At 37.7% G+C, this 27,884-nt stretch overlaps 1 protein-coding gene across 1 annotated transcript; it reads left to right on the top strand.

Annotated features, from left to right (window-relative positions):
• Window positions 1-8,907: 8,907 nt before the first annotated feature.
• LOC129085627 (guanylate-binding protein 2-like) lies at window positions 8,908-27,591 on the top strand. The gene is given in 11 exon segments (XM_054592049.1): window positions 8,908-9,107; window positions 13,105-13,313; window positions 13,909-14,036; window positions 15,031-15,140; window positions 17,445-17,641; window positions 17,990-18,232; window positions 21,235-21,515; window positions 23,010-23,222; window positions 25,666-25,768; window positions 26,063-26,256; window positions 27,363-27,591. Coding segments are annotated over 10 exon segments (1,776 nt in total). The 5' UTR covers window positions 8,908-9,107; window positions 13,105-13,123; the 3' UTR covers window positions 27,480-27,591.
• Window positions 27,592-27,884: the final 293 nt, after the last annotated feature.

Here is a 27,884-nt window from a genome sequence, read left to right as displayed (position 1 = left end):
GAAATTATTTGCAACACATCTAAAAGGGTTAATAGTTTTTGGGTTTTTTTGTTTTTTAGGGAAAAAATTCTACAAACATTTAATCAAAAAATGGATAAAGAATACCAAAAAGTCATTTGAAGCTTACAGAAATAGGTAAGAAATATACTAAAAACTGGTTCAGTTTCAACAAATAATAAAGGAACAATTAAAATAACATATCATTGTCACAATCAACTTCATAAGTATTAAAAATATTGGTAATATCAAGCATTGGTGACTGTGAAAGAAACTGGGTATTCATAGACTCTTTTTCTTCCTCTTCTTCAAGCAGTCCCTTCAGCATATTTTGCAATTTTGCAATGCTGGTTTGGTGGAGGTGTATTCTTTCAGCCTTCTTTTGTCTGAGAAGCTCTTTATTTTGCCTTCCATTTTAATTGAGAGCCTTGCTGGGTAGAGCAGTCTTGGTTGCAGGCCTTTGCTTTTCATTACTTGGAATAGTTCTTGCCATTCCCTTTTGGCTTATAGAGTTTCTGTTGAGAAGTCTGCTGCTAGCCATACAGGGGCTCCCTTATATGTTACCCCCTCTTTCTCCCTTGCTTCCTTTAGGATTCTCTCTTTGTCTTTGATATTTGCCATTTTAATGATGATGTGTCTTGGAGTGGGCCTCATTGTGTTCCTCTTGAATGGGACCCTCTATGCTTCCTGGACTTGTGTGGCTTTTTATTTCCTCCAATTAGGCAAGTTTTCCATCATTACTTTTTCAAACAGGTTTTCTAACCCTTCCTTTTTCTTCTCCTTCTGGTATCCCTATTATAGGGATATTATTATGTTTCAGGTTGTCCTGCATTTCCCTCAACACTTCTTCATTTTTTATTTTAGTCTTTTCTCATTTTCTTGCTCTTTGTGGGAGCTTTTTTCTACCTCATCTTCCAGCTCGCTAATTTGATCCTTTGCTTCATCTAGCCTGCTTTTGATTCCTTCTACTGTGTTCTTCAAGTCAGAAATGGTATTCTTCATTTCCTCTTGTGTCTTCTTGATAGTCTATATGTCCTTTTTCATACTGATATAGTTTGCAGTAAGTTCCTTGTAGTTTCCCTGCAGTTTTTTGTAATTCTCTCTGAGCTCACTGAACTCATTAAGCTTCCTTAGCAGTGTTGTTTTCAACTCAGTATCTGAGAATTTACTTGCCTCTATTTCATTTAGTTCTCTTTCTGGGGATTCCCCCTTTTCCTTTGATTAAGGAGAGTTTCTTTGTCTTCCCATTATTTGTGAGACTCTTCTTTTTTGTTTCTGCTTCTTAAATTGATCTGTCTTGATTCCCTGACTTTGTGGTGTGAACTTCTGTGGTAGGAGGCCGCTATTTTTTTTCTTTCTGGATCTGCCTCTGATGATGTCAGATGTTGACTGTGAGTGACCTTAGGCAGTCTGTTCGAGACTTCCAGTAATCTACTGTCTGTGCCTGTCTCCTCCAGTTGTTAATCTAGTCACTGTTCCCTCAGCAGTCAGGCTTTGGCACCAAAGGGTGGGGCAGAGTCTCTCCTGGGGGGCGGGGTTATTGGGTCCTCTCACTTTGCTGGCACTCAGGGAAATAGTCTGTCTGAGCCAGATAGCTGCTGCTGTATGGAGGAATAGTCAGCACCAGGATCCTGCCAGCTACTTTTTCCATTTTCCCTCCAAAGCTTCCATCTCCCGTCTCTCCTCAAGTGTCTGTAGACCACTCTGTACCCCTTTTAGCCACGGATCTCCTATCTGTGGCTGCCACTCTGCACTCAGCAGGTGGCTTAGACATCACAGGGCAGGGAGGAATCCCTTCTGTGGGTGGAGTTATTGGGCCCTCTCACGCTGCTGCCGCTCAGGGGGAGTGGCCTCTGCCTGGGCAAGATGGTTGCTGCCGCATGGGGGATGAGTCAACACCGCGATCCTGCCAGCTACTCTCTCAGTTCTCTCCCCAAAGCCTCCTTCCCCAGTCTCTCCTCAGGCATCTCCAGCCCACTCTGCCCCCACCTTTGCTGGAGCCTAGGGAAAGTGGCTGCAAACAAAGATTTATGGGTTGGCCCTTTAAACAGCTCTTTGCATCTTCAGCTGCCTGTCTCTGGCAGAGAGCAACCCTCCTGTTTTTCGCAGTTGTTATCTGTATACTTTTTGGGCTCTGGTGCTGTAGGCTGGAGATCCCTGCTTATGGTTTAGACCTTGCTCATCTCAGGGGAATCCCACTTGTCATTTCAATATCCTTTTGGTGCTGCTCTCCATGGGCACCCCACTAGCCTTCTTGAGTCTCTACCACACTCCTTACCAGTTAGGTTGCGCTAAAACTGATTCTTCTGTCTGTGCAAGGTTATAAGGCTCTTCTGTTGTTATTGTTCAGTTGTTTGTTCCAGGTGATTTCTCTGCAATTTCGTTGTAATTCCAGGTTGGTCCTGGGAGGAGGTCAGTGTGATTTCTGCTCACTCCTCCGCCATCTTGATTCCCCCCTTCATAATTCTTTTCTAAGATTTTACCATATAGCTGTGAGGCCCTTCATAATATAGTCTAATTTGGCCTGTTTTCAAACTATATATAAAGAAAATTACGTTGTATGTGTTCCTCTGTATCTTGTTTCATTTGTTCAGTAAAATATTTATAAAACTCATCTGTATAGTGGGTTGTGTGTAGGTGTAAGCTGTTTATATCATACTGTATGGAAATATAAACAATTATTGATACATATTTGGGTTTATAGGTTTATCTTGCATGAGGTGTTATTAAGGATATTTTTGCACATACATACCTGTGCACATATGTATAAAATTCCCTTGTGTAACAAGCCCAGGGGAAAAATTCCTAGGTCATAGAGGATGTGTATCTTCAGTCTTTTCAGATTCAGGCTTGACATCATTGCACAATCTCTGCAGCAATGTGCCTACTTACCAGCAGGCTATGACTGTTCTCCACACCAGAATTTTTAATTTTTGTTAATACAGCAGCTGTGTGCTGGTATCTCACTGAGACATTAATTTGAATATTTCCCATATCAATCAAGTAGAATACCTTTTCATTTACTTCTTTGCTGCTTCTTCCTTTTTTTGTGAGAGGCTTGTTGATGTTTCTTTTTATTGGGTTGTTTGTCTTTGTCTTGACTCCTAGAAGTTTCTTATATAGTTTGAATATGACTTGTTGTTGTCTAGTGATTGGTAAATGTCATTTCCCATTCTGCAACTTGCTTCAACTTTTTTAATGGTGTTTCCCTTAAAAGAAGTTTTTAATTTTAATGTGAAACAACATTTTATTTTATGGATAGCAATGAGGAGTGCTCTGTAAGAATTCTTTCTCTCATATGAAAATATTTATCATTTTACTTTTCACATTTAGTTCTATAATCCACTGAAAACTGATTTTTCCCACATGGTGTGAAGTATAAGTGCCAAGTATTCTTCAGGAGAACTCATTTCCTCATCAATTAAATGGAACGTTGTCTTTTTCCCACCCTTATGAAAGGAGAACTCTGGTCTATGGCCATACCACCCTGAACACGCCCGATCTCGTCTGAAAGGAGAACTCTGTCATAAGTTAAAGGTCAATAAATGAGTAAGTGTATCTGTTATTTGGGACTTTTTCCATTATTGTTTTGGCCTATTTGTCTATCCAAGTGCAAATATTACAACATATTACTTACTAATATATTAATAAGTTTTTATTACTAGAACAATAATCCTTCTAGAATGTTCTTAAAAAGTTTCTCAACCTTATTTGAACATCTGCATTTTCATATAAATTTTAGTATCAGCTTATGCCCTCAACAGTGGTTTGTATTTTCATTGAAATTATTTACATTGAATGCATTAAGAATATTTCAATAAGCTTTATTTTGAAATTTTGTATTTACATGCATTTTGAAAGTTTTTTACTGGATGTAGAATTTGGGTTGACAACTTTTAGTCAATACTTTAAAGATGTTTAATTTCTCTCACTTGCAGTTTCCACAAAGAAGTCACTCACGTTTTTACTTTTCTTTCTCTGTATGCGATGAGTTTTTTCCCTATCAGCCTTCAAATTTTTTCTTTATATTTAATTTTATTACTTTACCTATACTGTGCTTTGATGTATTCTTCTTATGTACGCTCCTTGGGTTTCTCTTAATTTCTGGTACAGTAGTTTGTTGTTTTTCAGTAGTTTTGGAAAATTCTTGGCCATTTTCTCTTTCCTTTATATTTATTTATTTTTGATATTGCTATTACATGCGTAGTAAGCCTTTTGAAATTGTTCTGTGGGATGTCCTGAGCTAACGTATGCTCAGTTATTTCTTTTACTCTTTCAATCTTTCCAGGTTTCAGTTTGGTTAATTTCTGTTGACCCATCTAAGGTTTTCTGATTCTTTCTACTGCTATGTACTCATTCAGTCTTCTCTTAAGCCCATGAGAAGACTTCCTCATCACTGGTATAAATGAAAATGCTTTTCATTTATAGCATTTTTATTTGACTCTATTAATAGTTTTCCTCTCCCTGCTGAAAATGCACATGTGATTGTATGTTGTTTACTTTCCCACTGTATCTCTAACATGATAATCACAATGATTTTAAAGATCCTGTCTGATTGTTTCAACACTTGGTCTATTTCTGTGTCTGTTGTTTGTTTCATCTCTTCACAATGGATAGTTTCTACTTCATTTTTTTGTCTTATAATTTTTTAACTGAATGTCACTATTTTAAAAATAGATGAAATTGAGATATATTTATGCTTAGAAATGAACACACCTCTTTTATGGTAAGAAGTTTTCGGTGAGCATGGCTTCAATGTAGTTGTACAGTAGTTCAGTTAGGTTTGTGTTTTCTTTCCTTCATTTTATTTTTTCGGTTACTGTTTATCTCCCCTATACGCTCTTCCACCTCTACCCAGTGCTCTTCCCCACCCCCAATCGCCACACTGTTTTCCCTGTCTATGAGTTCTTTTCTTTTCTTTTTTTTTGGCTTGCTCCCTCTACTCCCACAAACCCCCAACCCGAGGCTGACCTGTCAGCCTGCTCTCTATGAGTCTGTCTCTAGTTTGTTTATTGGTTCAGTTTGTTCTTTAGATTTTACATATGAATGACGTTATATAGTACTTGTCTTTCTATGACTGGCTTATTTCACTTAGCATAATGTTCTCCAGGTCTGTCCATGCTGTTGCAAAGGGTAAAATTTTCTTCTATTTTTTAAAGCTGAGTATATCCCATTGTGCAAGCATGCTGTAGTTGTTTTATCCACTCATCCACTGATGGACATTTTGGCTGCTTCCAAATCTTGGCTATTGTATATAATGCTGCAATGAACATTGGGGTAAAAATATTCTTTTGAATTAATATTTCAGTTTTATTCAAGTAAATTCCAAGAAGTGGAATCACTGGGTAATAAGGCAGTTCCATTTTTAATTTTTCGAGGTAACTCCATAGTGCTTTTTTCTACATCTAACTTCAGGGTGCCACAAGCTTCCAATTTCTCCACTGAAGCTCTGCAATTCCATTTTTCTTTATTTAAGGCCTGCAGTGCCAGGTTTGTCTTCGTATCACTGTTCCACTCCCAGTTTTAGCAGACTGTACACACTGTTTCATGTGGGTTCTCTTCTTCTTTATGCTCTTGTTTTGTGTCATTGATAGGCTTCTATTACTTCCAATTTAGTTCAAGGCTCTTGGTAAAGGCAAGGGGTTACCTCTGTCCTCTAGGTACCGCTGTTCAACATTGAACTGTGAAATGCTCAGCCCGCCTGCCCCACCAAGGAGGCTCCCTCCTACCTCCTGCTCTGTCTGTGAGTACCCAGTGGAGGCCAACTTTCACCAAAGATTGTATAGCAGGATGTTAAAAAATGGGACTTTCTCTGAGTATTTTCACTAGGCCCCATAGTTGAGTCCACTAGTTGTAACAAAAAACAAAACAAAACAAACAAAACAGTATTTCTACAACAAGATGCTAGTGGCCCAGGGGTGTCCAACCTGTGACCTGAGGGTCACATGCAACCCAGGATGGCTGTGAATGCGGCCCAACACAAAATCATAAATGTACTTCAAACATTATGAGATTTTTTTTATGATTATGTGTCACAATGTATTTAATGTGTGGTTCAAGACAACTCTTCTTCTTCCAGTGTGGCCCAGAGACTCCAAAGTTTGGACACATCTGTTAGACCATCCTTTATGAAATTCAACATGAAAAAATATTTCGGTTAAATGAAGCCTCACTAACCTCTATCAGTTAAAAAAAAACACTTTTTATGCTTTATGGCTTTTATACACTAATTACTGTTTTATAAATTGTTTTCGTAAATAGAATAATTTTATACATGCCATAAATTGAATCATTTTCAACCAACATGGCCAAATTTATCTACAGATAATTACTTTAGTTCATCTGGAAAGGGGTTTGGAGGGAAGCCAGCAAATTCAGTTGTTTCATATTGTTGGTGAATTAGAAGTTTTACCAACAAAGAATATCCTCTTCATAAAAGTGTAGAAAATAAGAAACCTATTTTAATATTGAGTAAGCAGAACCAAGTACATGCATGCAGGTAGACTGAAAGTGACTAGAAAGTCAGGATGAAATTTTACGCTATTTATATATCCAAACAGATAAAATCCTTTTGCACTGCTCATAACCAGTATGTAATGTATTTCCCTGGATCATTGGTGTTCTGTTTTTTTCATAAGAGGGCTGGAAGCACTATTTACTGTTACATTCTTAATTCTCTGTACCTTCCTTCATAGAGTGCACCCCAGGCTCACCTGAAAATTGAGGTGAGCCTAGGGGGCACTGTTTAACGCATAGGTACCATTGTTTAATTAACAACTCTCATCTGCAAGCATAATAAAACATTTTTCCCTGAGGAAAACGTGGTTACAGTTAAGATAGGTACTTGGATTAAATTTCCAAGGTCTCAGGGATCCTGGAGGGCTAATTTTGTGGGTATTTAAATTACAAAAGAAGGATGAGGCCCAGACACTTGGAGTTGTAAAGCTGACAACAGTTTTATTTAAATTCAGAAGTTTAGAGGAAAAAAAAACACTGACTGATGGTTTCCAAAGAAACATTTTAAAAGGGGATATAGAAGTAGTCTTTTTTCAGGTGATAAGCATAAAAAATTCACCTTTATTTACCTTTACATGTTACATAGTTCACACAAAGATTTCAAACATTCCTGGAATTATTTTTTCTTGGCCTGAAATAAACAATAGGCTTCATTGGTTGGGAGATGAAGCAGCTGATTTCTCAGCATTACCTTTATTTAGAAGTAACCCTGCCTTAATTTCAATTTCAGTCTCATACTAACAGGAAATGAAGTTTCAAAATTTGTCTTGAACTGGACAACAGAATTTTACATTCATGAAAAAGATGGAAATGAACTATAGACTCTATCATTGACAAAATATTAATCAGACAGACTAAACTGGAGAAGGCAAGGAGACAGGAAGAATTGGTGCACCCTTGCTTGCCCAATTTCTTTCAGATTAAAGTTTAAAATAGCCCTGAACCCTATCCACACACTCACTGGTTGTTTTAGGATCTGAGCCTATTTTCCTGAAAGTGTAGGTAATTTTGGAGTAGACTTTAAATTTTCCAATTATTTCACGAAGGACTCAAAATATCATCAGCTGACCATGGCATTAAAGAAGCAGAGGGGCAGGGCATGTTCATTTTGTTCTTTCTTGCATTTGGGGAGAACACATGTATAATTAACTATAGGCCCATGTGGCCTTTTTATTAGTGTAAAGACCGCTCCCAGAAGATTAAATTTTTTAAAAATATGTGCAATATGAGAACAAAAAATTGCTTAGATCAAATGTAAACAGTAGATGAAATATCACAAAATGAACACAATGCTGAGTAGGTAAGATATCAACATTCAGAATTAGCAGTATTGTTGATTTAAGCCATTTTAGTAGATGTGCACTACAATATCATAATGATGTTAACTCACCTTTCATTTATGATTCATATTAGGTCCTTTTCTAAAGTTTATGGTCATTTGGATATCTTCATTTTGAAGTGCCTAAATTCATACCCATTTTTCTACTGAGTATTCTGTCTTGTAGAAGTTATTTATATTTTCTGTATATGTATCACTTGTCTTTTTATGTTTTCCCACATATGTGGCTTGCCTTTTCCTTTATTAATGGTGTCTTTTGATGAAGAAAATATCTTAATTTTAATATAGTCAAATTTGTCAGTGTTTACAATTGTGTTCAGTACATTTTGTGTCCTAACAAACCTTTCCTTATTTTCAAAAACTTAAAAATGTTCTTCCAGATTATTTTCCAAAGGCTTTATGGTTCTTCCTTTTATATTTAATTCTATAATCCTTCTGGAATTGCTTTTTGTGTATGGTATAGGGCAGGAGTCATTTTCTTGTTTTTCCTATGGATCCCTGATTCACCGAGGACCATTCATTTAAAAGACAATCATTTCTGCCTGTAGCAGTTTTAAGTGATCCCTGGCTGGCCCTCTCTCTCCTAGATTCTGGAACGGTGCTGGGTAGTATTTTAAGTAAGCATCCAACAAAGCTTTAATATTACAATTTGTTTAGGTCACACCCTTCTGTTTCCACTGATTTTAATTCTCTCATTTAGTATATTATATATAACTTTCTATTCAAGGAAAGAGTAGGTTTTATTTAAGGTAAAGATTATTTTTATTCATATTTACATTATAAATATAAAAATTTGCACATAAGCAGAATCACACAGTTCAAACCGATGATGTTCAAGGGTCAATTGCATGTTAATTTGTCCAATGGGCCTTTTATTTTTATTGCAAGCAGTCTCTAACGATAAAATTTGTGGATTTCAGTAGAGAAATCATGTCAAACCTTTTCATTAGCAAAGCTCTCATCAAAATACTGAGTGGCAGACTGCCATTGTCTCAGCATTTTCAGTTTCATTTTAGTCTACTTTATTATAGGAGTTGCTTGTTAGTTTTGGTTTGTAGTCACTGGGTCTCTGAAAGAAGTGCAGCAAGTTCCAGGACACTGAAAGGCGTAAGACTAAAAGGCCCAATTGCCAGGGAGAGAGAAGATTGAGAAAAACTAGCACAGTAAGACTTAGAAGAAAAGGGAAGAGGGGAAGCACTTCTAACTTCCTAATTGGAGCTGCTGTCTTCTCAACTCTAAAGGATCTCTGCTTCTGGTAAGATTGAGGAAGGGTGGGGAGAGATTTACAAGGGTCTGTTAATTTGTCTGAAATGACCATCCCGGGGATAGGCTGCAGCAGATCGCCCCCACAGGCGTTTAGCTGGAATTCTGACGCTTTCAGGCAGCAGGGCGCCCCTTCAGGGCTCCACTGCTCCAGCTCTGTGCTCAGCGAGGTTCCAGCAGAAGGAGAGCCCACAGAGTCTGGAATGTTTCAAGAGTAGCTCTTTTTTGACACTGAAATTACCTTTACCTTTGAAAAAACCCACTTACTAAAGTTCAGACTCCATTTCATTCTTTATTGTAAACTTTTATATGCTAGGTAAGTAGAAGCTGGGCAACTTGGAGAGTGCAAAAAGAGGCCGCAAGTTTCTGTAATTTGGGAGGTTTTAAATCTATGTACAGCCACTATTTTTCTGAAGCTGTTATTAAATGATTCTAATTTTACAGAATTATGTCTCATGTTATTATATCAGACTGAATATCCTCTTGTCAGCAGTCTCTGTGGGCCATTGTTGTAAGAGAAAATGGGTCCTAATCATACAAAAAACTAATATAATATTGTACATTAAGTATATTTTAACTTTTTAAAAAGCCTTTCTTTGCATCTTCCCCTGAAGAGATGGGAAGCCAGACAGCAGGCAAGGCTGGCATTCTGAGAGCTGTAATCCCTCTGCAAGAGCATGTCAGAGGTAACCAACTTTAAAGTGTGAGAAAACCACTCTTTCTTATAGGATAAGAGTAAAAGTGGGGGTGCCCAAAGTCTGTATTTGTTCGTATCTCAAAAAACTAACAATGTTAGTTTTTTACATAACATCATACATAACTCAAAGCGTTATATGATGATCATTTCACGTTACAGGGATTGTGACATTTAAGGCTACAAAAAGCAAAAATGTAAGGAAGTCATTGCTAAAGGAAGACTTTTCACATTTTTTAACTTTCTAAAATTATCAAATCATCAAGCTCTGGTCATGTCTCCAATTGTGTGAATAAATAATTTATATAGAGCAGAGTTTAGTGAAAAAGCAGACTTTGATTTATAAGGTAATGTTTCATCATTGCGGCTTCATTACCTGAAATAATTAAGGGCAATATGCAAGCAGATAGGTGGAGGTAAGAAAGAATCAATCTGAAAACACAGGGGATCAAAACCTGGTAACAAAACTGAGTAAAAAAAATCAAGAGAGTAAGGGTATGATCTGAGATATCACGTCTTGGGTGGAAAACGTGCACATGCAGATCCAGAGCAAAGATTAAGCACCAGTGAGTGGGTAACCAGGATGGGCTGCGGAAGCTCTGGGGCTTCCAGCACAGTGACAGCAGGAAGCAGAAAGCCACTGGGGAGTCTGAGTCCCTCCATCTGACCCAGATCCTGCCCAGGAACAGCCTTGGGAGAAACAAGGGGTAAGCCTGGGTTAGGGTGGTGTTTGTCTTTCAAAGCACAATGTATATGTTTTACACAACAATCTCCAGGTGCTACATACCAGGGCTCAAAGATCCCCTCTTTGTTCAATCTAAACATCTAAATGTGAAGGTAAAAAATTTTTAAAGGAAATTTTGTAAGAAAGTCAGAAGATGTAAGACACAAGAAAAATCTCCATTTTCTGGAAAATGAGGTACCAGAAGAGCTGGTGGGAAGGCAATTTAGTAAACCCTTCCAGAAAGGAGTTTGGCAACATATAACAAAAGCATGTGTTCTTACTTTTGACAAAACAATCCCACTTGTAGGAATCTATACTGAAGAAAAAGGTAAAATGCCAAATAAAATGAGAACAGGTTAGCAGGGTTATTCATTGCAGCATTGTTTGTGATTTTAAAAAAATTTGGAAGCATTTTAAATGACCTTACATAGATTGGTTGGCTAAACCATGGTCTATAGGCAAAACAGAATAGGAATCTGTCAAAAAGAATGAGAAAGCTGTCTATGAAGTGACATGGAGTGATTTCCAAATATCTATACTATTTGATTTCTCATTAGAAAATGTGAATAAGGTAGTAGACATATATTTGTTCATTTGTAAAAAAGATACTTAGGAAGAATAAACAAGAAACTAATGAGATTGGGGACTTGCAGGGGATGGGTGAGAATGGGGGAGTAAAAACGAATGAATGGTAAAATGAGGATGGAGTGGTAAAGTGATGAAGTGACGTTTCTCTGAGCATAATTTTTTGGAAAGTTCTGACTCTTAGAAACATGTAATGTTTCACATACTCAAAAAATAAATACACATTTAAAATTAACCAATACTTTGGGGAGGCTGAAATGAAACACAAACAGTAACCAATGAACCTGACTGCATTACAAGTGAATGGTTTCACTAGACGGAAGAAGATGAGGAAGGAAAGAACTGATCTAAGAAACTCTGGAAGACAGTGTTCTGACTGTACACATATGGCTAAAGACACAAAGAGCTGCATACTAATAATGTACTCTAGTTAGTCAATTTAGTTATCACAGAAGTATGAATTTAAAATTTTGAAATGACTTTTTATGTATACTGGAATGGAGCAAATAAGTAAATTTATCACGGGTAATGAGAACCAGGGCTCTCATAGTGAAAGAAAAGAATAAAAGAAAGAATGGAGAAAGAACAGAGAAAATTCTGTTGTGTTAGATTGCAATTGGAAATATAAGCAGGAAGTCAAAGTAATGTATAAAAGTGGATAGATGAAGAAATAGATGTTTGTACACCTGTGTTAGTATACACATACACATACATACATCATATTTTAACTTTTGCCTTGAGAAGCCTAGAAGTAATGTATACGCCTAATGTGATATCTTGGCGTCTGAACACTGAATCAGAGATAATACTAGGTAGGATACCTTGTGGTGCCAGAAAGTAGGAAATGCTCAGAATATAATGGGAGCATGCCAAAAGGACACGGTGGACAGCCTCAAAAAGTTTCAATAAAAAATATGGGGCAAACTAAGCAACAAAATAAATAATGATAGTAAAGTATTTAAATCCATAGAATAAAATAAATAACTATGAGTCTATACAGACACAACTAAATAATTGAATGACTAAATAAATAAATGTAGGAGAAAGGATAGATCCTCTTTATAGTAGAACTTAAATTAATAAATGTTGAAGGAATGGTGGAATACAGAATGACCCATTGGCAAACACTACATTAATAATTGTACAAGCAAGAATCATTATCAACAGATTATCAGCTAAAATTAGCATTGAATATGATAGGAAAGTATAATGAGAACATAATATCATAGTCTCAAAAATATCTTTCCAAATGGTATTTTGTAGTTACAAAGAGATAAGTAGTAACTTTACAATAGAGAAATCTGGCAGACACAACCTTAAGCAAGTAATGAAAGTAAACATCATAGTATCAGTGTTATATTGACATCACAAATCCCTTGATGCAATGCACTGAGACACCACTTGAATGACAGAACACCACTTGGATGGCATTCTTGCCAGAAAAATGCATAATCTCAATATAATTATGGGGAACCACCAAAAAAACCCAAATTGAGGGATATTCTACAAACTGAGAGGCTGGCTCGCTTCTAAAATATCAATGTCATGAAAGACAAAATAAGAAATGAGAAGCTATCAAAAGTGACAGAAGGCTAAGAAAACAATGACAGCAATGAGATCCTCAGTTGTTGTGGATCAGAAAAAGACATTAGTGGGAAAATGGTGAAATGCAAAAAATGTATGTAGATTAGTTAACAGTATGTAGCAACATTAAAATTTTGTATAAATAATTAACACTACAGATGCTGGGGGAAGTGGTATATGAAAACCAGTCATACCTGTTATATATACAAATTATTTCAAAATTTAGTTATTTTTAAAGAGAAGCAGTGGACTAGTCTATAGGACAACATTAAAGGGGCTGCAGGACTTTTAAAAACATATAGTGAAAAATGGTCACAGACAGAAAATAAAGATTTAGTCCATTTGTAAGTTCTCATTCAGCTTGACTAGAAATGGTTTTCCATTCCATCTCTTCTCTTGCAGACAAGGTTACACCCTGGACATGGCCTCAGAGACCCACATGCCAGGCCCAGTGTGCCTCATTGAGAACAACGAAGGGCAACTGGTAGTTAATCAGGAAGCTCTGAAGATCCTCTCTGCCATTACCCAGCCTCTTGTCGTGGTGGCCATTGTGGGTCTCTACCGCACAGGCAAATCCTACCTGATGAACAAGCTGGCTGGGGTGAACAAGGGTGAGTGACACCAGCAAAGCTCGGCTGAGTCCCTTCTGTTCACCCCACTCCCAGCCTGACTTTGGAGATAGATGTGAGGAGAGAAAGTTAGAGATGGAAAGAAATATCAGAACCTAACTTTCGGTTCACTGATGAGCTCCCTACATTTACGCTGTTCTGGAGGATAAGAGTCACCTCACTCTTTGTTCTCATTTTGCCTTCATTTCCCCTTTTAAGTTATAATGTGATTCTCTGGGAAGAATAAGGTTGTGATAAATACAATTAACATACATGATAATAAACTATAAACATTTACTAAAATGTGTATTAATATCAAGCTTGTACTGTTCTTTATTTTTCTGTTTTAGTTCACGGGAATTGTTTGTTTTGTTTTTGCTGTCTTCTTAAAAGCTTGCACTAATCTTTAAAGTAAAATAAATGTTTCACTTTGTAATGGATACTATAATTAACTCCTTTTTCTGGTTGTAATTAAGGTTATCATTGACTATGGTTTCATTTATCTTTCTTAATTTTGATTTCATTAACTTCTATCTCAATTTCCATAACCATCTGATATTAAAAATCCGATTCCTGTTATCACCTCTCCCCTCTGCAGGCTTCTCTCTGGGTTCCACGGTGCAGTCTCACACCAAGGGAATCTGGATGTGGTGTGTGCCTCATCCTGAGAAGGCAGACCACACCCTCGTTCTGCTTGACACCGAAGGCCTGGGGGATGTAGAGAAGGTAAAACATGAATTTTTAAATCTTACTTATGTCAGATCAGTAGCCCTCTTTTACTGCCTCCCCCCTACTCTTTGATTTAGGCTTCTAACATCATATTAACAGTATCCTTTCTTTCATTTACTTAGTAATGGTCAACATTTGACCTTAAATCTAATTTGAAGCCAACCAAAGTGAGATTTATGTAAGAAAAGTAAATATAAAGTATGACAATAACAAGCTAATTGAAGTGTTGTTGCATCCCTAAAACACTGAACTCCGCCTGGCCACATTACATATGTAAGCATTGAGAGTGGACAGTAAGGTCAGTCCATAGGTTATACAACCTATAAAAAATGGCCAAGGACAGTTTTAGTCATTTCTCTTTAATATAATAGGAAAATGTTTTGCTGAGGCTGTGAAGGTGCCTCTAAACTTGACTAGATACTTTACAAACATATCTGACTTCTCTCAGTAGGAATACAGAAAGCTGGTAAATATGGTCCTATCCACAGCTGTGCTATTCATAAGAAAAGCATAGTATAAGATCTGATGTCAGTATATTGTTCATAAAGGATCATAATAACATGATATTATGTTATTATGCTATTATAACATATGATAATAACATATGTTAGTACTCTTATAAATCTTAGACCTATAAAACTCTTACTAAAGGAGCGTATGTTAACTATTAAGAAGTTCTTATCATAGCATGCCATAGAAACGTAATAGGATCACAATCTAAGTTCAGGAGATCTATTTAAAATGTATTACCTGATCATAATACTTATTACTATCACTCTCCTATGCATTTATAGGCATTGCCTTCTTTAAATTTCATGACACTATGAATTTAATGTTCATAAATTTATTGTACATATGAGAAAAATTTTAATAGGGAAATGACTAACCTAAGTTCCCAGATAGAAACAGAGCTGATCCAGACTTTATCTATCTGAATTAAAAGCATGGTGCTTTTACTGTCTATTCCATGGGGCGCTGCAATGACATCTAGGGAGACAACCAGAATGACTCCTAGATCTTCGCCTTGGCAGTCCTCCTGAGTAGCACCTTCGTCTACAACAGCATGGGAACCATCAACCAAATGGCCATGGACCAACTGCAGTATCCTTTTTGTAGTTCAGAACAACCTAAATCCAGAAAGTGACTGCTTCATATTTTCCCCAGGTAGAGAGGTGGGCAACTGCAGAAGAATTCATAAGTCCCCTCCGAAATGAATCTTAGATGCTCAATGTCCAAATTCACTTAAATTAGCCTCAGAAATCCAAACCTTTCTGGTATCTCAGATTTTATATATTTTTGTTTACTTGTTTATTATCTGTGTCTGTCCCTCACTAGAATGAGATTATCATTAGATATTATTCTTAGACATATAGCAGCACAAGGCTCTGTACATCCCCCATCTGGCTTAATCTCCTCTCCCTTGCCTAACCCACAATATACTCTAAAATTCATGCTCTCATTCAGCAAATCTCTATATCCTTACCATATCCTCTAAATATTTCCTTCTAACTGAGTTCTGTCTATACCTTGTGGACATTGTTTCCCCTACAGACCTCTCCAGTGATCTTAGTGGTGACTCTTTTCTCTTATACCTTGCATTTCGTAAGTCTCAGAAAAGCTAGGTAACCTCCTTGCTCCTTATGACAGCTTCCAGTTACTTTCATTCTTCTCCCATTCAAAAGAGAAAGCCCTTTGAAGGGCATGCACTGCGACGATGCCATCCCTCATTGCTGCAGCCATCTACCAACCTCCCTGTGAACAAACCAACCTCGCTGTGAAGAAACCCTTCATTTGTTAAAAATTTTACCTCCAAGTTCACTGTATTCTTAGAAATTTGAACAGCCAATACACATTAATCCAACACTCTGATCTCTCAGTTTCATCACCATCCCATATTTTACCCTGCATTCTCCTTCATTCCTAGTTTTGGTCATTATCAACAGCGTCAACATTTCTATAACTTAGTTTCAACCATTGTCCTGTATTAGCTTTTGTAAAGATTACCTGCATGGTCTTACATCTAATGGTTACTTCTCATACTATTTGATCTCTCAGTAGCATTTGATAGTTGATCTTTTCCTCTTTTCTGTAACAGGTGGTTCTTTTAGTTTCTACAATGTCACCATATCCTAATATTCCACCTTCCTCACTGTTCCATCTTCTTGGTTCCTAAATATTACAGCTATTTGATTCTGGGGCATCTTCTGTTCTTCCTCTATTCTCAGTCCTTAAGTGACCTCATCCAGATTGAAGGCTTTCAGTAGTACCTGTATGTTGATTACTGTAACAGTTGATTATGTAATCATGACCACTGCTCACAAGTGCAATCTTGTACATGTAGTCATTTACACAGTATCTCCACTTATAGGGTAAGAGACATTTCAAACAGCATGTAAAACAGAGTGTTGAATTTTTCTGTTCAAAAGCACTCTGTCACTATGACAGTAAATTCCCACAGCATTCACACAGGTTCTCCAATCAAAAACTCAGAATGCTTCCTGGATGGTTACTTTCTTCATATCTTAGAAACTACTAGTTGGCAAGTTTTGTCAGCTGCACTGTCATAGATATTTGCCTATGCTGACGAATTCTCACCCCTTTCTGCACAATAACTCTAGTTTAGGACTTCCATCCTCTCTCACCTAGGTTACCTCCTTAACTACCCAACCCTTCTCTCTGCTTACACTCTTGCTTCCCACAGATACAACACCAGCCAAAATGATCTCTTAAAAACCATCATCAGGTCATACCCCTCTGAGCTTAAGACTTCCCGATGGCTTCCCATTAAATTTAGATTAAAATTCAAACTCTTTCTATAGCTTACATGGTGCGGACCCTATCCATTCTAGGATTTTGGCCCTAGTCATACTGGTCTGCTTGCTATTTACTAAAGACACTTAGTAATTTTTTATCTAAGTGCTTGCAAGTTCTATTTCCTCTCCCTGAAATATTCTGACGATGGATTTGTGCACAGTTGGCTCTCACAATTCATTCATATTTCTGTTCATGGAACCTCAGAGACAATTTACATGAACATCCACATAAACCAGCACCACATGCAGACACAGTTATTCTCTAACCTTTAGCCTGGTCCCTTTTTCTTTAAGATAATTATTATTAATATCTCAAATTTTATTATATATTTGTTTACTCTTTTATTATCTGACTCCCCGACTGGAATGTAAACTCTCTGATATTAACATTGTCTCATTTATTGCAATATTCTTCGTCCCTAGAACGGGGCCTGGTTCATACTAAGTGCTCAATAGATGTTTGTGGAATGAACGGAAAAAATGAATGAATGAGCTAATTAAGAGAAAAAATCATTTCAGCTGAGCTTTGGGACAAAATAGTGCATAAAAAGTGTTACTTCTTTTCTGCAGTTTTCCTATGTTAACAACTCAGCTATGTAACAGAGCTGACTGATCGAATCAGGGCACACTCCTCACCTGGTGATTGTGAGGTTGAAGACTCAGCTGACTTTGTGAGCTTCTTTCCAACCTTTGTGTGGACTCTGAGAGATTTCTCCCTGGAGCTAGAAGTAAATGGTCAACGTATCACTGCTGATGAGTATTTGGAGTTGTCACTGAAACTAAAGCAAGGTGACTGGGACTGATCATTGGGTGACAAATAAAGAGAAAACAGTATTAAAATGACCATTTGTATGTAGATGCTAAAATTATAATTTTGTGATTGTGTGATTCTGACTGTTCTATTACAGGAAATGAAAACATGCTTTGGCTTAATCAGATGGATCTAATTTTAAGATCTCTTCCTCTTCTTAGAGAAAGAAATTTTCTCTACCCTTCAATTTTTTAAAAATTCCTGATCCATAATGAGTTTATTTTTTATCTCTTTACATAGGATTTGTGCAGATTATGAAGTTGAAGTATCATATATTTTAGGCAGTTGATGTAAAGTTGTACTATTTCTAATTTTTGTTCCTCTAGAAACCAATGCAAAAACTAAAAGCTTTAATGAACCTCGGTTGTGCATCCGAAAGTTCTTCCCGAAGAAGAAGTGCTTCATCTTTGACCGTCCCACTCAAAGGAAGTACCTTGTCCATCTGGAGCAGCTGAAGGAGGAAGATATGAATTCTGAGTTCAGAGAACAAGTAGCAGAATTCTGCTCCTACATTTTCAAACATGCTGAGGCCAAGACTCTCTTAGGCGGCATCGTAGTCAATGGGCCTTGTGAGTTCTCACTCCCCACTTTTTACTTAGACTTTCCTTCTGTACATTGAAGAAAATAAAAGAGGGAGGTATAAGGGCACTTATGACAAACACGTAGTCTAACGATGCTCAGGAAAACACACCACAGGGATCACATTGTGAACTTTATGTGACAAGTAAAACTATTTCTCATCTTATCTAATATTCATATGAGCAAGATGAATAGAGGAGAAGAACTAGAGTCCACTTTTGTGCAGTAATTTTCCCCATGAACTTCCCAGTTCCCTTTTTATATTCTTCCAGTAGACCTATATAGATTGACAAAGTCTGGAAAAGGCAAATACTCCACTGATGTGAGGCTTTGCTACTAGCCTTAGCACAAGTTCCTTATTCAGCAATTCAGGAATAGGAAAATTGACTGGAAATTCTTGAAATTCACCAATAACTAGGTATAATGGTAAATAGAAAATATTTTATTTCTGTCCTTATTTCAGCATAACAGGAGTAAAGTTGCTTCAAATTATAATAATAAATATAGAAAAGCACAATAAATTAAAATAATAGGCTGCTATGAGAAAGTAAGGAGTGTATGCAAGTAGGAGATAACCTGAATTCAAAGACAGAGAATATTTGTTTCTGAAAGCAAAATGTAAGATCATAACTGAATGAGTATTCATCAACCAGAAGAATAGAGAAAACGCTTTGCAGACAGAGATAATACCATGCAAAAACACCTGAGAGAGAAAGGAACTCTGTTAATTTCAACAAAGGAAAAGAAAGAGAGTGTAATTTAAGTAACAGTGGAAAGCATAAGAGTGGCACCACAGTTGGAGAAGTTTGTAGGGGCCAGTACTTGAAAGGACTGGTGGGTGACTGCAAGGAGAATAGAGTTTAAATTCAATGGGACAATCTTGAAGTATTTTAGACAGAGAGGTGAAGTTATCTAATTTATATTTAAAACTGTCTTTCCGGGTATGTCGTAGATGATGTATTGGAGGGATATAAAGGAGACAATGAGAAGATGGATAATATTTGCAAGATTTTAGTAATAAATGGGGATTTTGTTAGGCTAAGATTATGATAATGGTCAAAATGGACAGGATCCCCACCTTTTTTGAATGTTAAATCCATAAGGCTCAGTGATGGATGTGAACAGGAAAGGAGGACTCCAGTGTTCGAAATAAAGTAACTGCTTGAATGGATGTCATTTACTGAGAGGAATATCTGAAGGATAAATAGCTTTTCAGAGTGGATGAAGTTGTTTATATTTGGATTATTTAATATTGATTTTCCTCTGGAGTATACAAGAAGGGATAACATGCAGATATTTAAATATATAAATATAAAGCTTAAAAATCAAGTCAACGCAGGAAATAATATTCGCTAGTATCCATATAGATATTATTTAAAGCTATAGAAACTGAAGAGGAGGCCCAGGATTGAGTCCCAAAGAACTGCTACTTGCAGGGTGACCAACCACTCCAGTTTGCCCGAGGCTGGGATTTCCTGGGATGTAAGACATTCAATGCTAAAACCAGCAAAGCCCTGCACAAACCTGGATGAGTTGGTCACTTTGCAGGTAGCTCTGATAAGGCACTATTTAGGAAGACTTGCTTATCTAGGTCAAACCTAGGACTAGTGGCCTATTGCAGGCATTCACACACACACACACACACACACACACACTCACACCCATGCTCACATGCTCACACACATGCTCACATATGCTAAGTTTTCTCCTTAGCCTTTTCATAAATGAGAAGTGAAGAGGGAACAGAAAGGAAGGCAAAATAAAGGGAGATGTAGAAAGGCTGAGAAAAGTTCAAGACCTAATATCTTGGCCAGAAAATATCCTTTTTTGGCCATTCATTGCATCCATTGATCCATTCATTGCATCATGTTCCTTTTGTTTGAGGAAAGGAGAAAAAAAATTAAACTTTTCTGAATCTAGATGTTAGCAAAATATTACATTGCTATTCTCCCTCAGAAAATCCTTTTTTAAATTTCATTTTTTATTGTTCAAGTAAAGTTGACTCCATTTTCCCACCACCACTTTCCCCTGCCCCACCCACTCTCACCTCCCACCCTCAACCCTTCTCCTCTTTGGCTTTGTCCATGGGTCCTTTATACATGTTCCTTGACTGGACCCTTCCCCTTCTTTTCCCCATTACCTCTCATCCTCCCTCCCCCCTCGTTACTGTTGATTTGTTTTTTCTTTCAATGTGTCTGGTTATATTTTTCTTGCTTGTGTTTTGTTGATTAGGTTGCACTTATAGGTGAGATCATATGGTATTTGTCCTTCACCCCCTGGCTTACTTCACTTAGAATAATGGTCTCCAGTTCCATCCATGCTGTTGTGAAGTGTAGGAGTTCCTTCCTTCTTTCTGCTGCATAGTGTTCCATTGTATAAATGTACCAAAAGATCCACTCTTTTATTGGTGGGCATTTAGATTGCTTCCAAAACTTGGCTATTTTAAACTGTGCTGCTATGAACATTGGCGTGCATAGGTTCTTTTGAATTGGTGTTTCAGGATTTTTAGAGTATAATCTCAGTGGTGGAATTGCTGGGTCAAAAGGCAGTTCCATTTTTAGCTTCTTGAGGAAATTCCAAACTGTTTTCTACAGTGGCACCAGTCTGCATTCCCACCAACAGTGTACTAGGGTTCCCTTTCTTCTACAGCCTCGCCAGCACTTGTTTGTTGATTTGTTTATGATGCCCATTCTGACCTGTGTGACCTAGTATCTCATTGTGGTTTTAATTTGCATCTCTCTGAGGGCTAGTGACACTGAGCATCCTTTCATATGCCTCTGGGCCCTGTGTATGTCCTCCTTGGAGAAGTGTCTGTTCCCTCAGAAAATTCTTAAACTACTGTTTGTGACATTAGAAAAGCATAGGAGTATTCTAGCACTTGATTCTAAAAAAATAAATAATTAAATTCACGTTCTCAGAACTAAACAGTCTATGGTTTGTTCTTCTCTTTCACCAAGTGATAATTGCTATTTTATTAAATACTCTTTTGTAGGACTGGAGAGCCTGGTACTGACCTATGTCAATGCCATCAGCAGTGGGGATCTGCCCTGCATGGAGAACGCAGTCCTGGCCTTGGCCCAGATAGAGAACTCCGCCGCAGTGAAAAAGGCCATCGCCCACTACGACCAGCAGATGGGCCAGAAGCTGCAGCTGCCCACGGAAACCCTCCAGGAGCTGCTGGACGTGCACAGGGACAGTGAGAAAGAGGCCATCGAAGTCTTCATGAAGAGTTCCTTCAAGGACGTGGACCAAAAGTTCCAGAAGGAGTTAGGGGTATATGTGCTCTTCTAGCTAACAAGAAGCAGGAAAACCTGGACCTTTCTAGATATGAGTAGTTATTCCTAGATCCAAAGACAGACATACTCAGTTAATGTGTATTCATTTGCAATCGTTACTAACATAATAGAATACTCCTAGCCTCAGTCTATAGACCATGGCACCATAACCAACTATGTTTTTTACAATTATCCTCTTCTGTATTCCCTTTCTGGATGCCATATTTTAAGCAAAGAAGTAAATTATGAAACCATATTTTTATAAGATTATTTAAATTTATTTTTCTTTTAAAGTTAACAAAAGGCACAATACTTTCATGTTGCCTGCTAATAATCTGATAGGATATGATTCTTTCTGAAAACGCAAGAAACGTTTTGTCTTTAATGTAAAGCAATGGTAGAATTTTTAGAAAACCAAGAGTCAAACCAATCATAAGAATGCTATTTGAGAATGTCTTCAAGTCTGTGTTCCCTACAAATTAAGGAAGGCTTGCTGTGTGACAATCCTGGACAAGTGAAAATCCCTGCCCTGGCTTGCACGGCAGGATTTTACAAACTTTTACCTCCCTTCATTTAAAGGTCCTGATAAAATTATGTAGTCAATGTCAGCAGACAATCGACAACCTTCTTGACTGATGTAAAAGCTTGATATATAAGTTTTCCTGAATGATTTAATGTAGGTAAATATACAGGGTCCAGCAAAAGTAGCACCCCTTTTTTATTACAAAATCATAAGCATGTAATTCTGTAACAATAATATCACACTCAAGCATGCCATATGACATTTTAGGTACAATGTTCAAATTAAAACTATAAATTATTGCACCCATAGTATTACCCCACCAACCACACTCAAACAGGCCTAACTTCTACCAGAACTTATATTTTGGTTAGGCTTTCTCAATACTCAAAATACCTGGGATACAATCTTCATTACCTTCCTAGCCTTATACTGAGAAAATCTACAAAAATAATCTCATTCAAAAGGTTGTATCAATAATCGTTACCCTTTCCTGAGCACTTACAGAAAAGTCACTTGGGTTAATACTTTACATCTAATCTTGACATAAAGTCTATGAGACCAACAAGGAGACCTCACTCCACAAAGGCTGAGTGTCACAAAGCCACAACGTGGTGGACCCAGGAGCTCCCAGGCCTGCCTGACTCCACCGTTTGTGCTCTCAGCTATTCTGGATTTGGACTTCAAAGGAGAAGTTTCACATGGAACAGTGTCTGTGCTTTTGGAACCATTCTCTGAAGCAGGAAAGGTAGGGAAAGGAGCTCTAGATAATTATAATCAGAGAGGTAGATATATATTTTTTTCAACCTGCACCCTTCTTAGAGAGATTCTAGAGTCTCACAGCAAGGTGAGGGTGTGACCCTGTTTATATGCCACAACCTCTGCAAGACAAGCATTTCTCTATAGTCTATGTGTGGTGAACATCTTCCTCATGGCTGACTGTACTGTCTGTGCTATTTTGTCACTTCACAGGAATGTTTAGTAGCAAAACGAGAGGACTTTTATAAGCAGAATGTGAAAGCATCATCAGAGTATTGCGTGGCCTTACTTCAGGACATTTTCAGTCCTCTAGAAAAAGATGTGAAGGAGGGGACATTTTCTAAACCAGGAGGTTATCGTCTCTTTATTCAGAAGATAGAGGAGCTGAAGAATAAGTACTTCCAGGTGCCCAGAAAGGGGATACAGGTAAACACTTACTGAGCACTATTTCTGAGGACTTGCTGAGATGACACTTTCAGACTATAGTGGAAACAAGCAAAATGGGATTGGTGTGTAGTACCTCTGCCTCTCACTCATCCATTCACTGAGTTATTTAGTAGAGAGACTGCTGTGGGATGCAGTGCACATTCCTCCTTGGAAGCACAGGTGAAGCCCTCAAAAAATGTAGAGTTAATTCATTGATTTAGTCGTCCAGTGATCCCAGAGTTATCTATCAGGCCTAACTACATATCAGGTCTTGTCAAGTTTCTGGGACTAAGGCAATTAAAAAAAAAGTTTCCACAAAGTATTAACTAGAAATAAACAAATTATATAGTTTACAGATGAAAATAACAGTTAACACATATAGACCTTATTATGTTTCAGGAAATGGGTGGGTTTAACTCATTCAGTTCTTACAACAACCCTAAAAAGTGTATGTTATTAATATCCCCAGTTTATAAATAAGAAAGTTGAGTCACAAAGAAGTAAAAGAACTCACCCAAGAAAATAAAGGTATTGAGTGGTACAGCTAGAGTGCAATCCAGATAGCAGACTGGGCTCTTTACTACTCCTTCATGCTGATGTACTCAGGTTATGTCAGTTAGAATTAGGTTTAGGTACATATTATTTAAGAAAGAGTGGCTTAGAAAAGACAAAAAATTCTCCCTTGTGGGCAAGAAGTGATGAAGAGGCCCTGAGCAGTATGGCTCAGTTGGTTGGGCTTCCTTCCATAAAGTGAAGTCCTGCCAGTTCGATTCCTGGTCAGGGCACGTATGAGAGGCAACCGATCAGTTTCTCTCTCACATCCATGTTCCTCTCCTTCCCTTCCTCTATCTCTGAAAAAATAATTTTTTTAAAAAAAGAAATTATGAAGAGGGAGTCCAGGTTGGTATGACAACTCCTTGGTAATATTGTTCTCAGGACTCTTCCTTTGTCCTGCTCTCGCACCTTAGCACACAGTCTGTCTCTGCATGGTCAACTTGTGATCTAAGATGGCTCCTAGAGTTTCACATGTTAGTTCCATACTACAGGTGGAGAGAAAAGGGAAAGCAGAAGAGTAAAAGATCTCTGGGTCAACTCTCTTTAAAGTGATTTCCAAGAAATACCATAGGCCTCTGCTTAAGTGCTCTTGGCCAGAATTTAATCATTATGTGCACCCAGATACCAGGGATGTAGAGCAGAAAATACAAAATTTTATCACGACCCACAATCTGTCCAGGTGAATTAAAAAATCAGAGTTCTGTTACTAGGAACAAACGGCAGAATAATATTAGGATGCTTCTAGCAGTCAAAAACTGCCCTGAAGCCCTCACTGGTGTGGCTCTGTGGACTGAGCACCAGCCTGCAAACCAAATGGCTGCTGGTTCTATTCCCAGTCAGGGCACAAACCTGGGTTGGAGACCAGGTCCCCAGTAGTGTGTGCATGAGAGGCAACTACACATTGATGTTTCCCTCCCTCTCTCCCTCCATCCCCTTTCTTAAAATAAATGAATGAAGGCTTAAAAAAAAAAAAAAAACCTGCCCTGAAGAAAAAAGAAAGTAGGTTATAGGTATAGAAGAGGAAGGAAATGTGGTGTTATTTTACATGTTTTAACAGAAGGCCTTTCTCATGAAGTAATGTTTCAGCAGAGTCTTCAGAGAAGTGAGGGAGTGAACCAAATGGGCATCTAGAGGGACAAAATTTCAAAGCACAAAACTCAGAAGGATAAATTGGTTTATATCCAGAAATAGCAAGACATGTGGAGAAAGGAAGTGAGCAAAGGATGAGGTGGCAGGAGATGAGGTCAAAAAGTGTTCAAAAGCCACAAGGGAGACAAGGTAGTATGTGGGAGGCCACTAAGAAAATTTGAATTGTATTTGGAAAGAGTAGGAAAATCATCAGGACATTTTGTGCATAAGAAGGAACTGATCTTTCTTAAAATCATATAGCATAACATTAGGTGCCTGAGAAGAATGGACTATAGGGGAGCAAGAATCAAAATAGGGAGACCAATTCTGAAGCTAATGCAATGATCCACACAAGAAGTAATGATGTCTTGGACCAAGGCACTTGGGAGGAGCTGGTGACAGCGATGGGCTCTGGCTGGTTTTATTTGAGGACAGGGCAAAAATCATCAGCTAATGATTGCATGTGAGGTGTGTGAGAAAAAAGAACATATCAAGGGTAACTGTTAAGGCTGTTAACATGTAGAGTTAGAAAACAAGAGTTACTAATTAAATGACTAAAATTGGGGTGATAGGGAATGAAATAGGTTTGAGAGGTGACCCAAAGTTGGCTTTCAGGACAGTTTAGTTTGAAATGCTACTTGAATTCCATAAGGGTTGTTATATGCATGATAAAATTAAATTGAATTAACACATATATTGCTGGATTTTGCCTAAACCCATAGACTCTATTTCTTCATTCTAACTTCCTCTGTGTCACTAGGCAGAAGAGATGCTGAGGGAATACTTGGAGTCCAAGGAGACTGTGGCGGATGCCATTCTACAGACTGATGAGTCACTCACAGAAAAGGACAAGGAGATTGAAGGTGAGAACATGTGAAAACACTCTGGATAGATGGAAAGCCCTAGAAATGTTAATGTTAGCCACATTACTCCACCTGACACATTATTGTAGGCTAAAGTACAGCAAGTATAATTCATAGTTCTACTAGCTTCTTTTAGCTGGTATTTTTGGTCGTCTTTTGCTTACCTTTTTGCAAAAATCATCACAGGGAGCTTTCTTTATGACATAAAAAATTTTTTAAAATGTGGGGATGAAGAGCAAAATAAGGCTATAACAATTGAATCCTCATATTTCTCTGCCTATTTTTCTCCCTCAGTGGAACGTATAAAGGCTGAATCTGCAGAAGCAGCACAAAAAATGTTGGAGGAAATGCAAAGGAAGACTCTGCAGATGATGGAAGAGAAAGAAAAGAGTTATCAGGAACATTTGAAACAACTGAATGACAAGATGGAGATGGAGAGGGCCCAGTTAATGGCAGAGAAAGAGAAGGTTCTAAACCTTAAACTTCAGGTACTTAATTCTGGCATCGCCATTTTATCTTCCATAGACCTGAGCTAAAAACACTGCTTACAAGGTAGAGCTTTGTGTCAGATTAAGAACTTTTCTAGCCCAAACACAAATAGATGTTGCATTCTCTTATTGTTTCTACCTGTGACTGTCTCTGGGTACTAAAGTATATTTACTTGCAAGATAGAATTTCATGGAATCCATTATTATAAATCACTAACACACAACAGCTATTCACTGATGGGCTCTGCACGATGGTTTTACAGTCATTCTGTGACCACATCCTCATGTTATGTTGTAGGTACTATTCTATTCTCATTTTCCAATAAGGAAATTGTAATTTCATGAGAGTTAAGTGATGCTTCTGAGTCTTAGAAGAATACCTGATCTCTCTACCCTACTGAGTGGGGTTCATGGTGATTTGGTTTCTGTCATATCTGGTATTACATTATCCCTGCAAGCACCCTATGAAAGGGAAGACTCCATGACCATCTACACAATTAATCATGTATTTAAATGCCCAGGCTGCTGTTTCTTCCTCTTCTCTAGGCTCTAATCTGAGTCATTGCTGAATCCAGACGTCCACCCAGAAATACAGTATAAACCAGTGCAGACCCTGATTTCTTCAACTTATTTCTGTCTCCTTGTTACCAAATTTTGGAAAGTTGTGCTGAGTTCCTTCATCAAACATCTGCCATGATTCTGAGTCATGTAGTAACCTTCCCAGTGGAATTCATTCACCTTTTTTACCTTCTTAGTCATACATTTGAGAGTCCACACTAACTAGATCAGAGTTAAAGGAAAAATACGATAGATTTTTCAGAAACACTGTGTTGCATGTGGGTGAAGAGGGCCAAGAATATGATTCTGGGTCACAGATGTTTTGGAAACTATAACAGAAGATTTATATAGCTAAACAAAGCCCAGTAAATTATTGGCAGGCATAGAAAACTCTGGAGAGAGGGGTATAAGTTAAGACAGGCACAAATTAAAAAAATAAGTTTCAAGAACTCATGAGGGATTAACATAGGTATTGACAGGGGCAGTAATTTGGCAAATGTGGGAAATGTTTTAAATTGTGTGAGTTCAGCCTTCGCTTTCTCTTTCAGGAAAATGAAAAACTTTTTAAGGAGGGATTCAAGAAAGTGAGCATGAAACTTCAAAATGAGATACAGGCTCTCCAGATGAGAAACATGCAACAATTCCCTGCCTGTAACATACTCTAAAAATCCAAGGAGCATCATTTCCTCACCAGCTCCCCTCCCCTCCACTAGGAAGAACTTGAATGAGCGATTTCAGAATGTCAAACAATTGTCTCTAAATTAAAGTTAAAATGATGATGCCAGCAATGTTATTGCCATAAAATTGCGAAGATGAAATAAAGTGCGAAGGCATGTTTTCCTTACAGAGTGATTCAATTCATGCTTAGTTATAGTAATAATGATTAGTATGATTCTTAACTGGATCCTCTATTTGAAACCATGCATACTGAGTCTAGAGACACTTGGAACATATGATGGGGAGCTATCAGGAGGCTTCTGTTCAGAATAGAATTGCTTTCCCTCACATACATCACCCTTCTAAATAACCTGAGCCCCATGCTATTGCTCAAAAGTTTACTTTGGCCTTGG

Source organism: Pteronotus mesoamericanus, unplaced genomic scaffold (assembly GCF_021234165.1).
Source record: "Pteronotus mesoamericanus isolate MK-2021 breed Mesoamerican mustached bat unplaced genomic scaffold, CSHL_Meso_final scaffold_31, whole genome shotgun sequence".
NCBI classification, from domain to species: Eukaryota; Metazoa; Chordata; class Mammalia; order Chiroptera; family Mormoopidae; genus Pteronotus; species Pteronotus mesoamericanus.
Note: the sequence above shows the minus strand (reverse complement) of the source record. Positions and strands in the feature narration are given on the sequence as shown.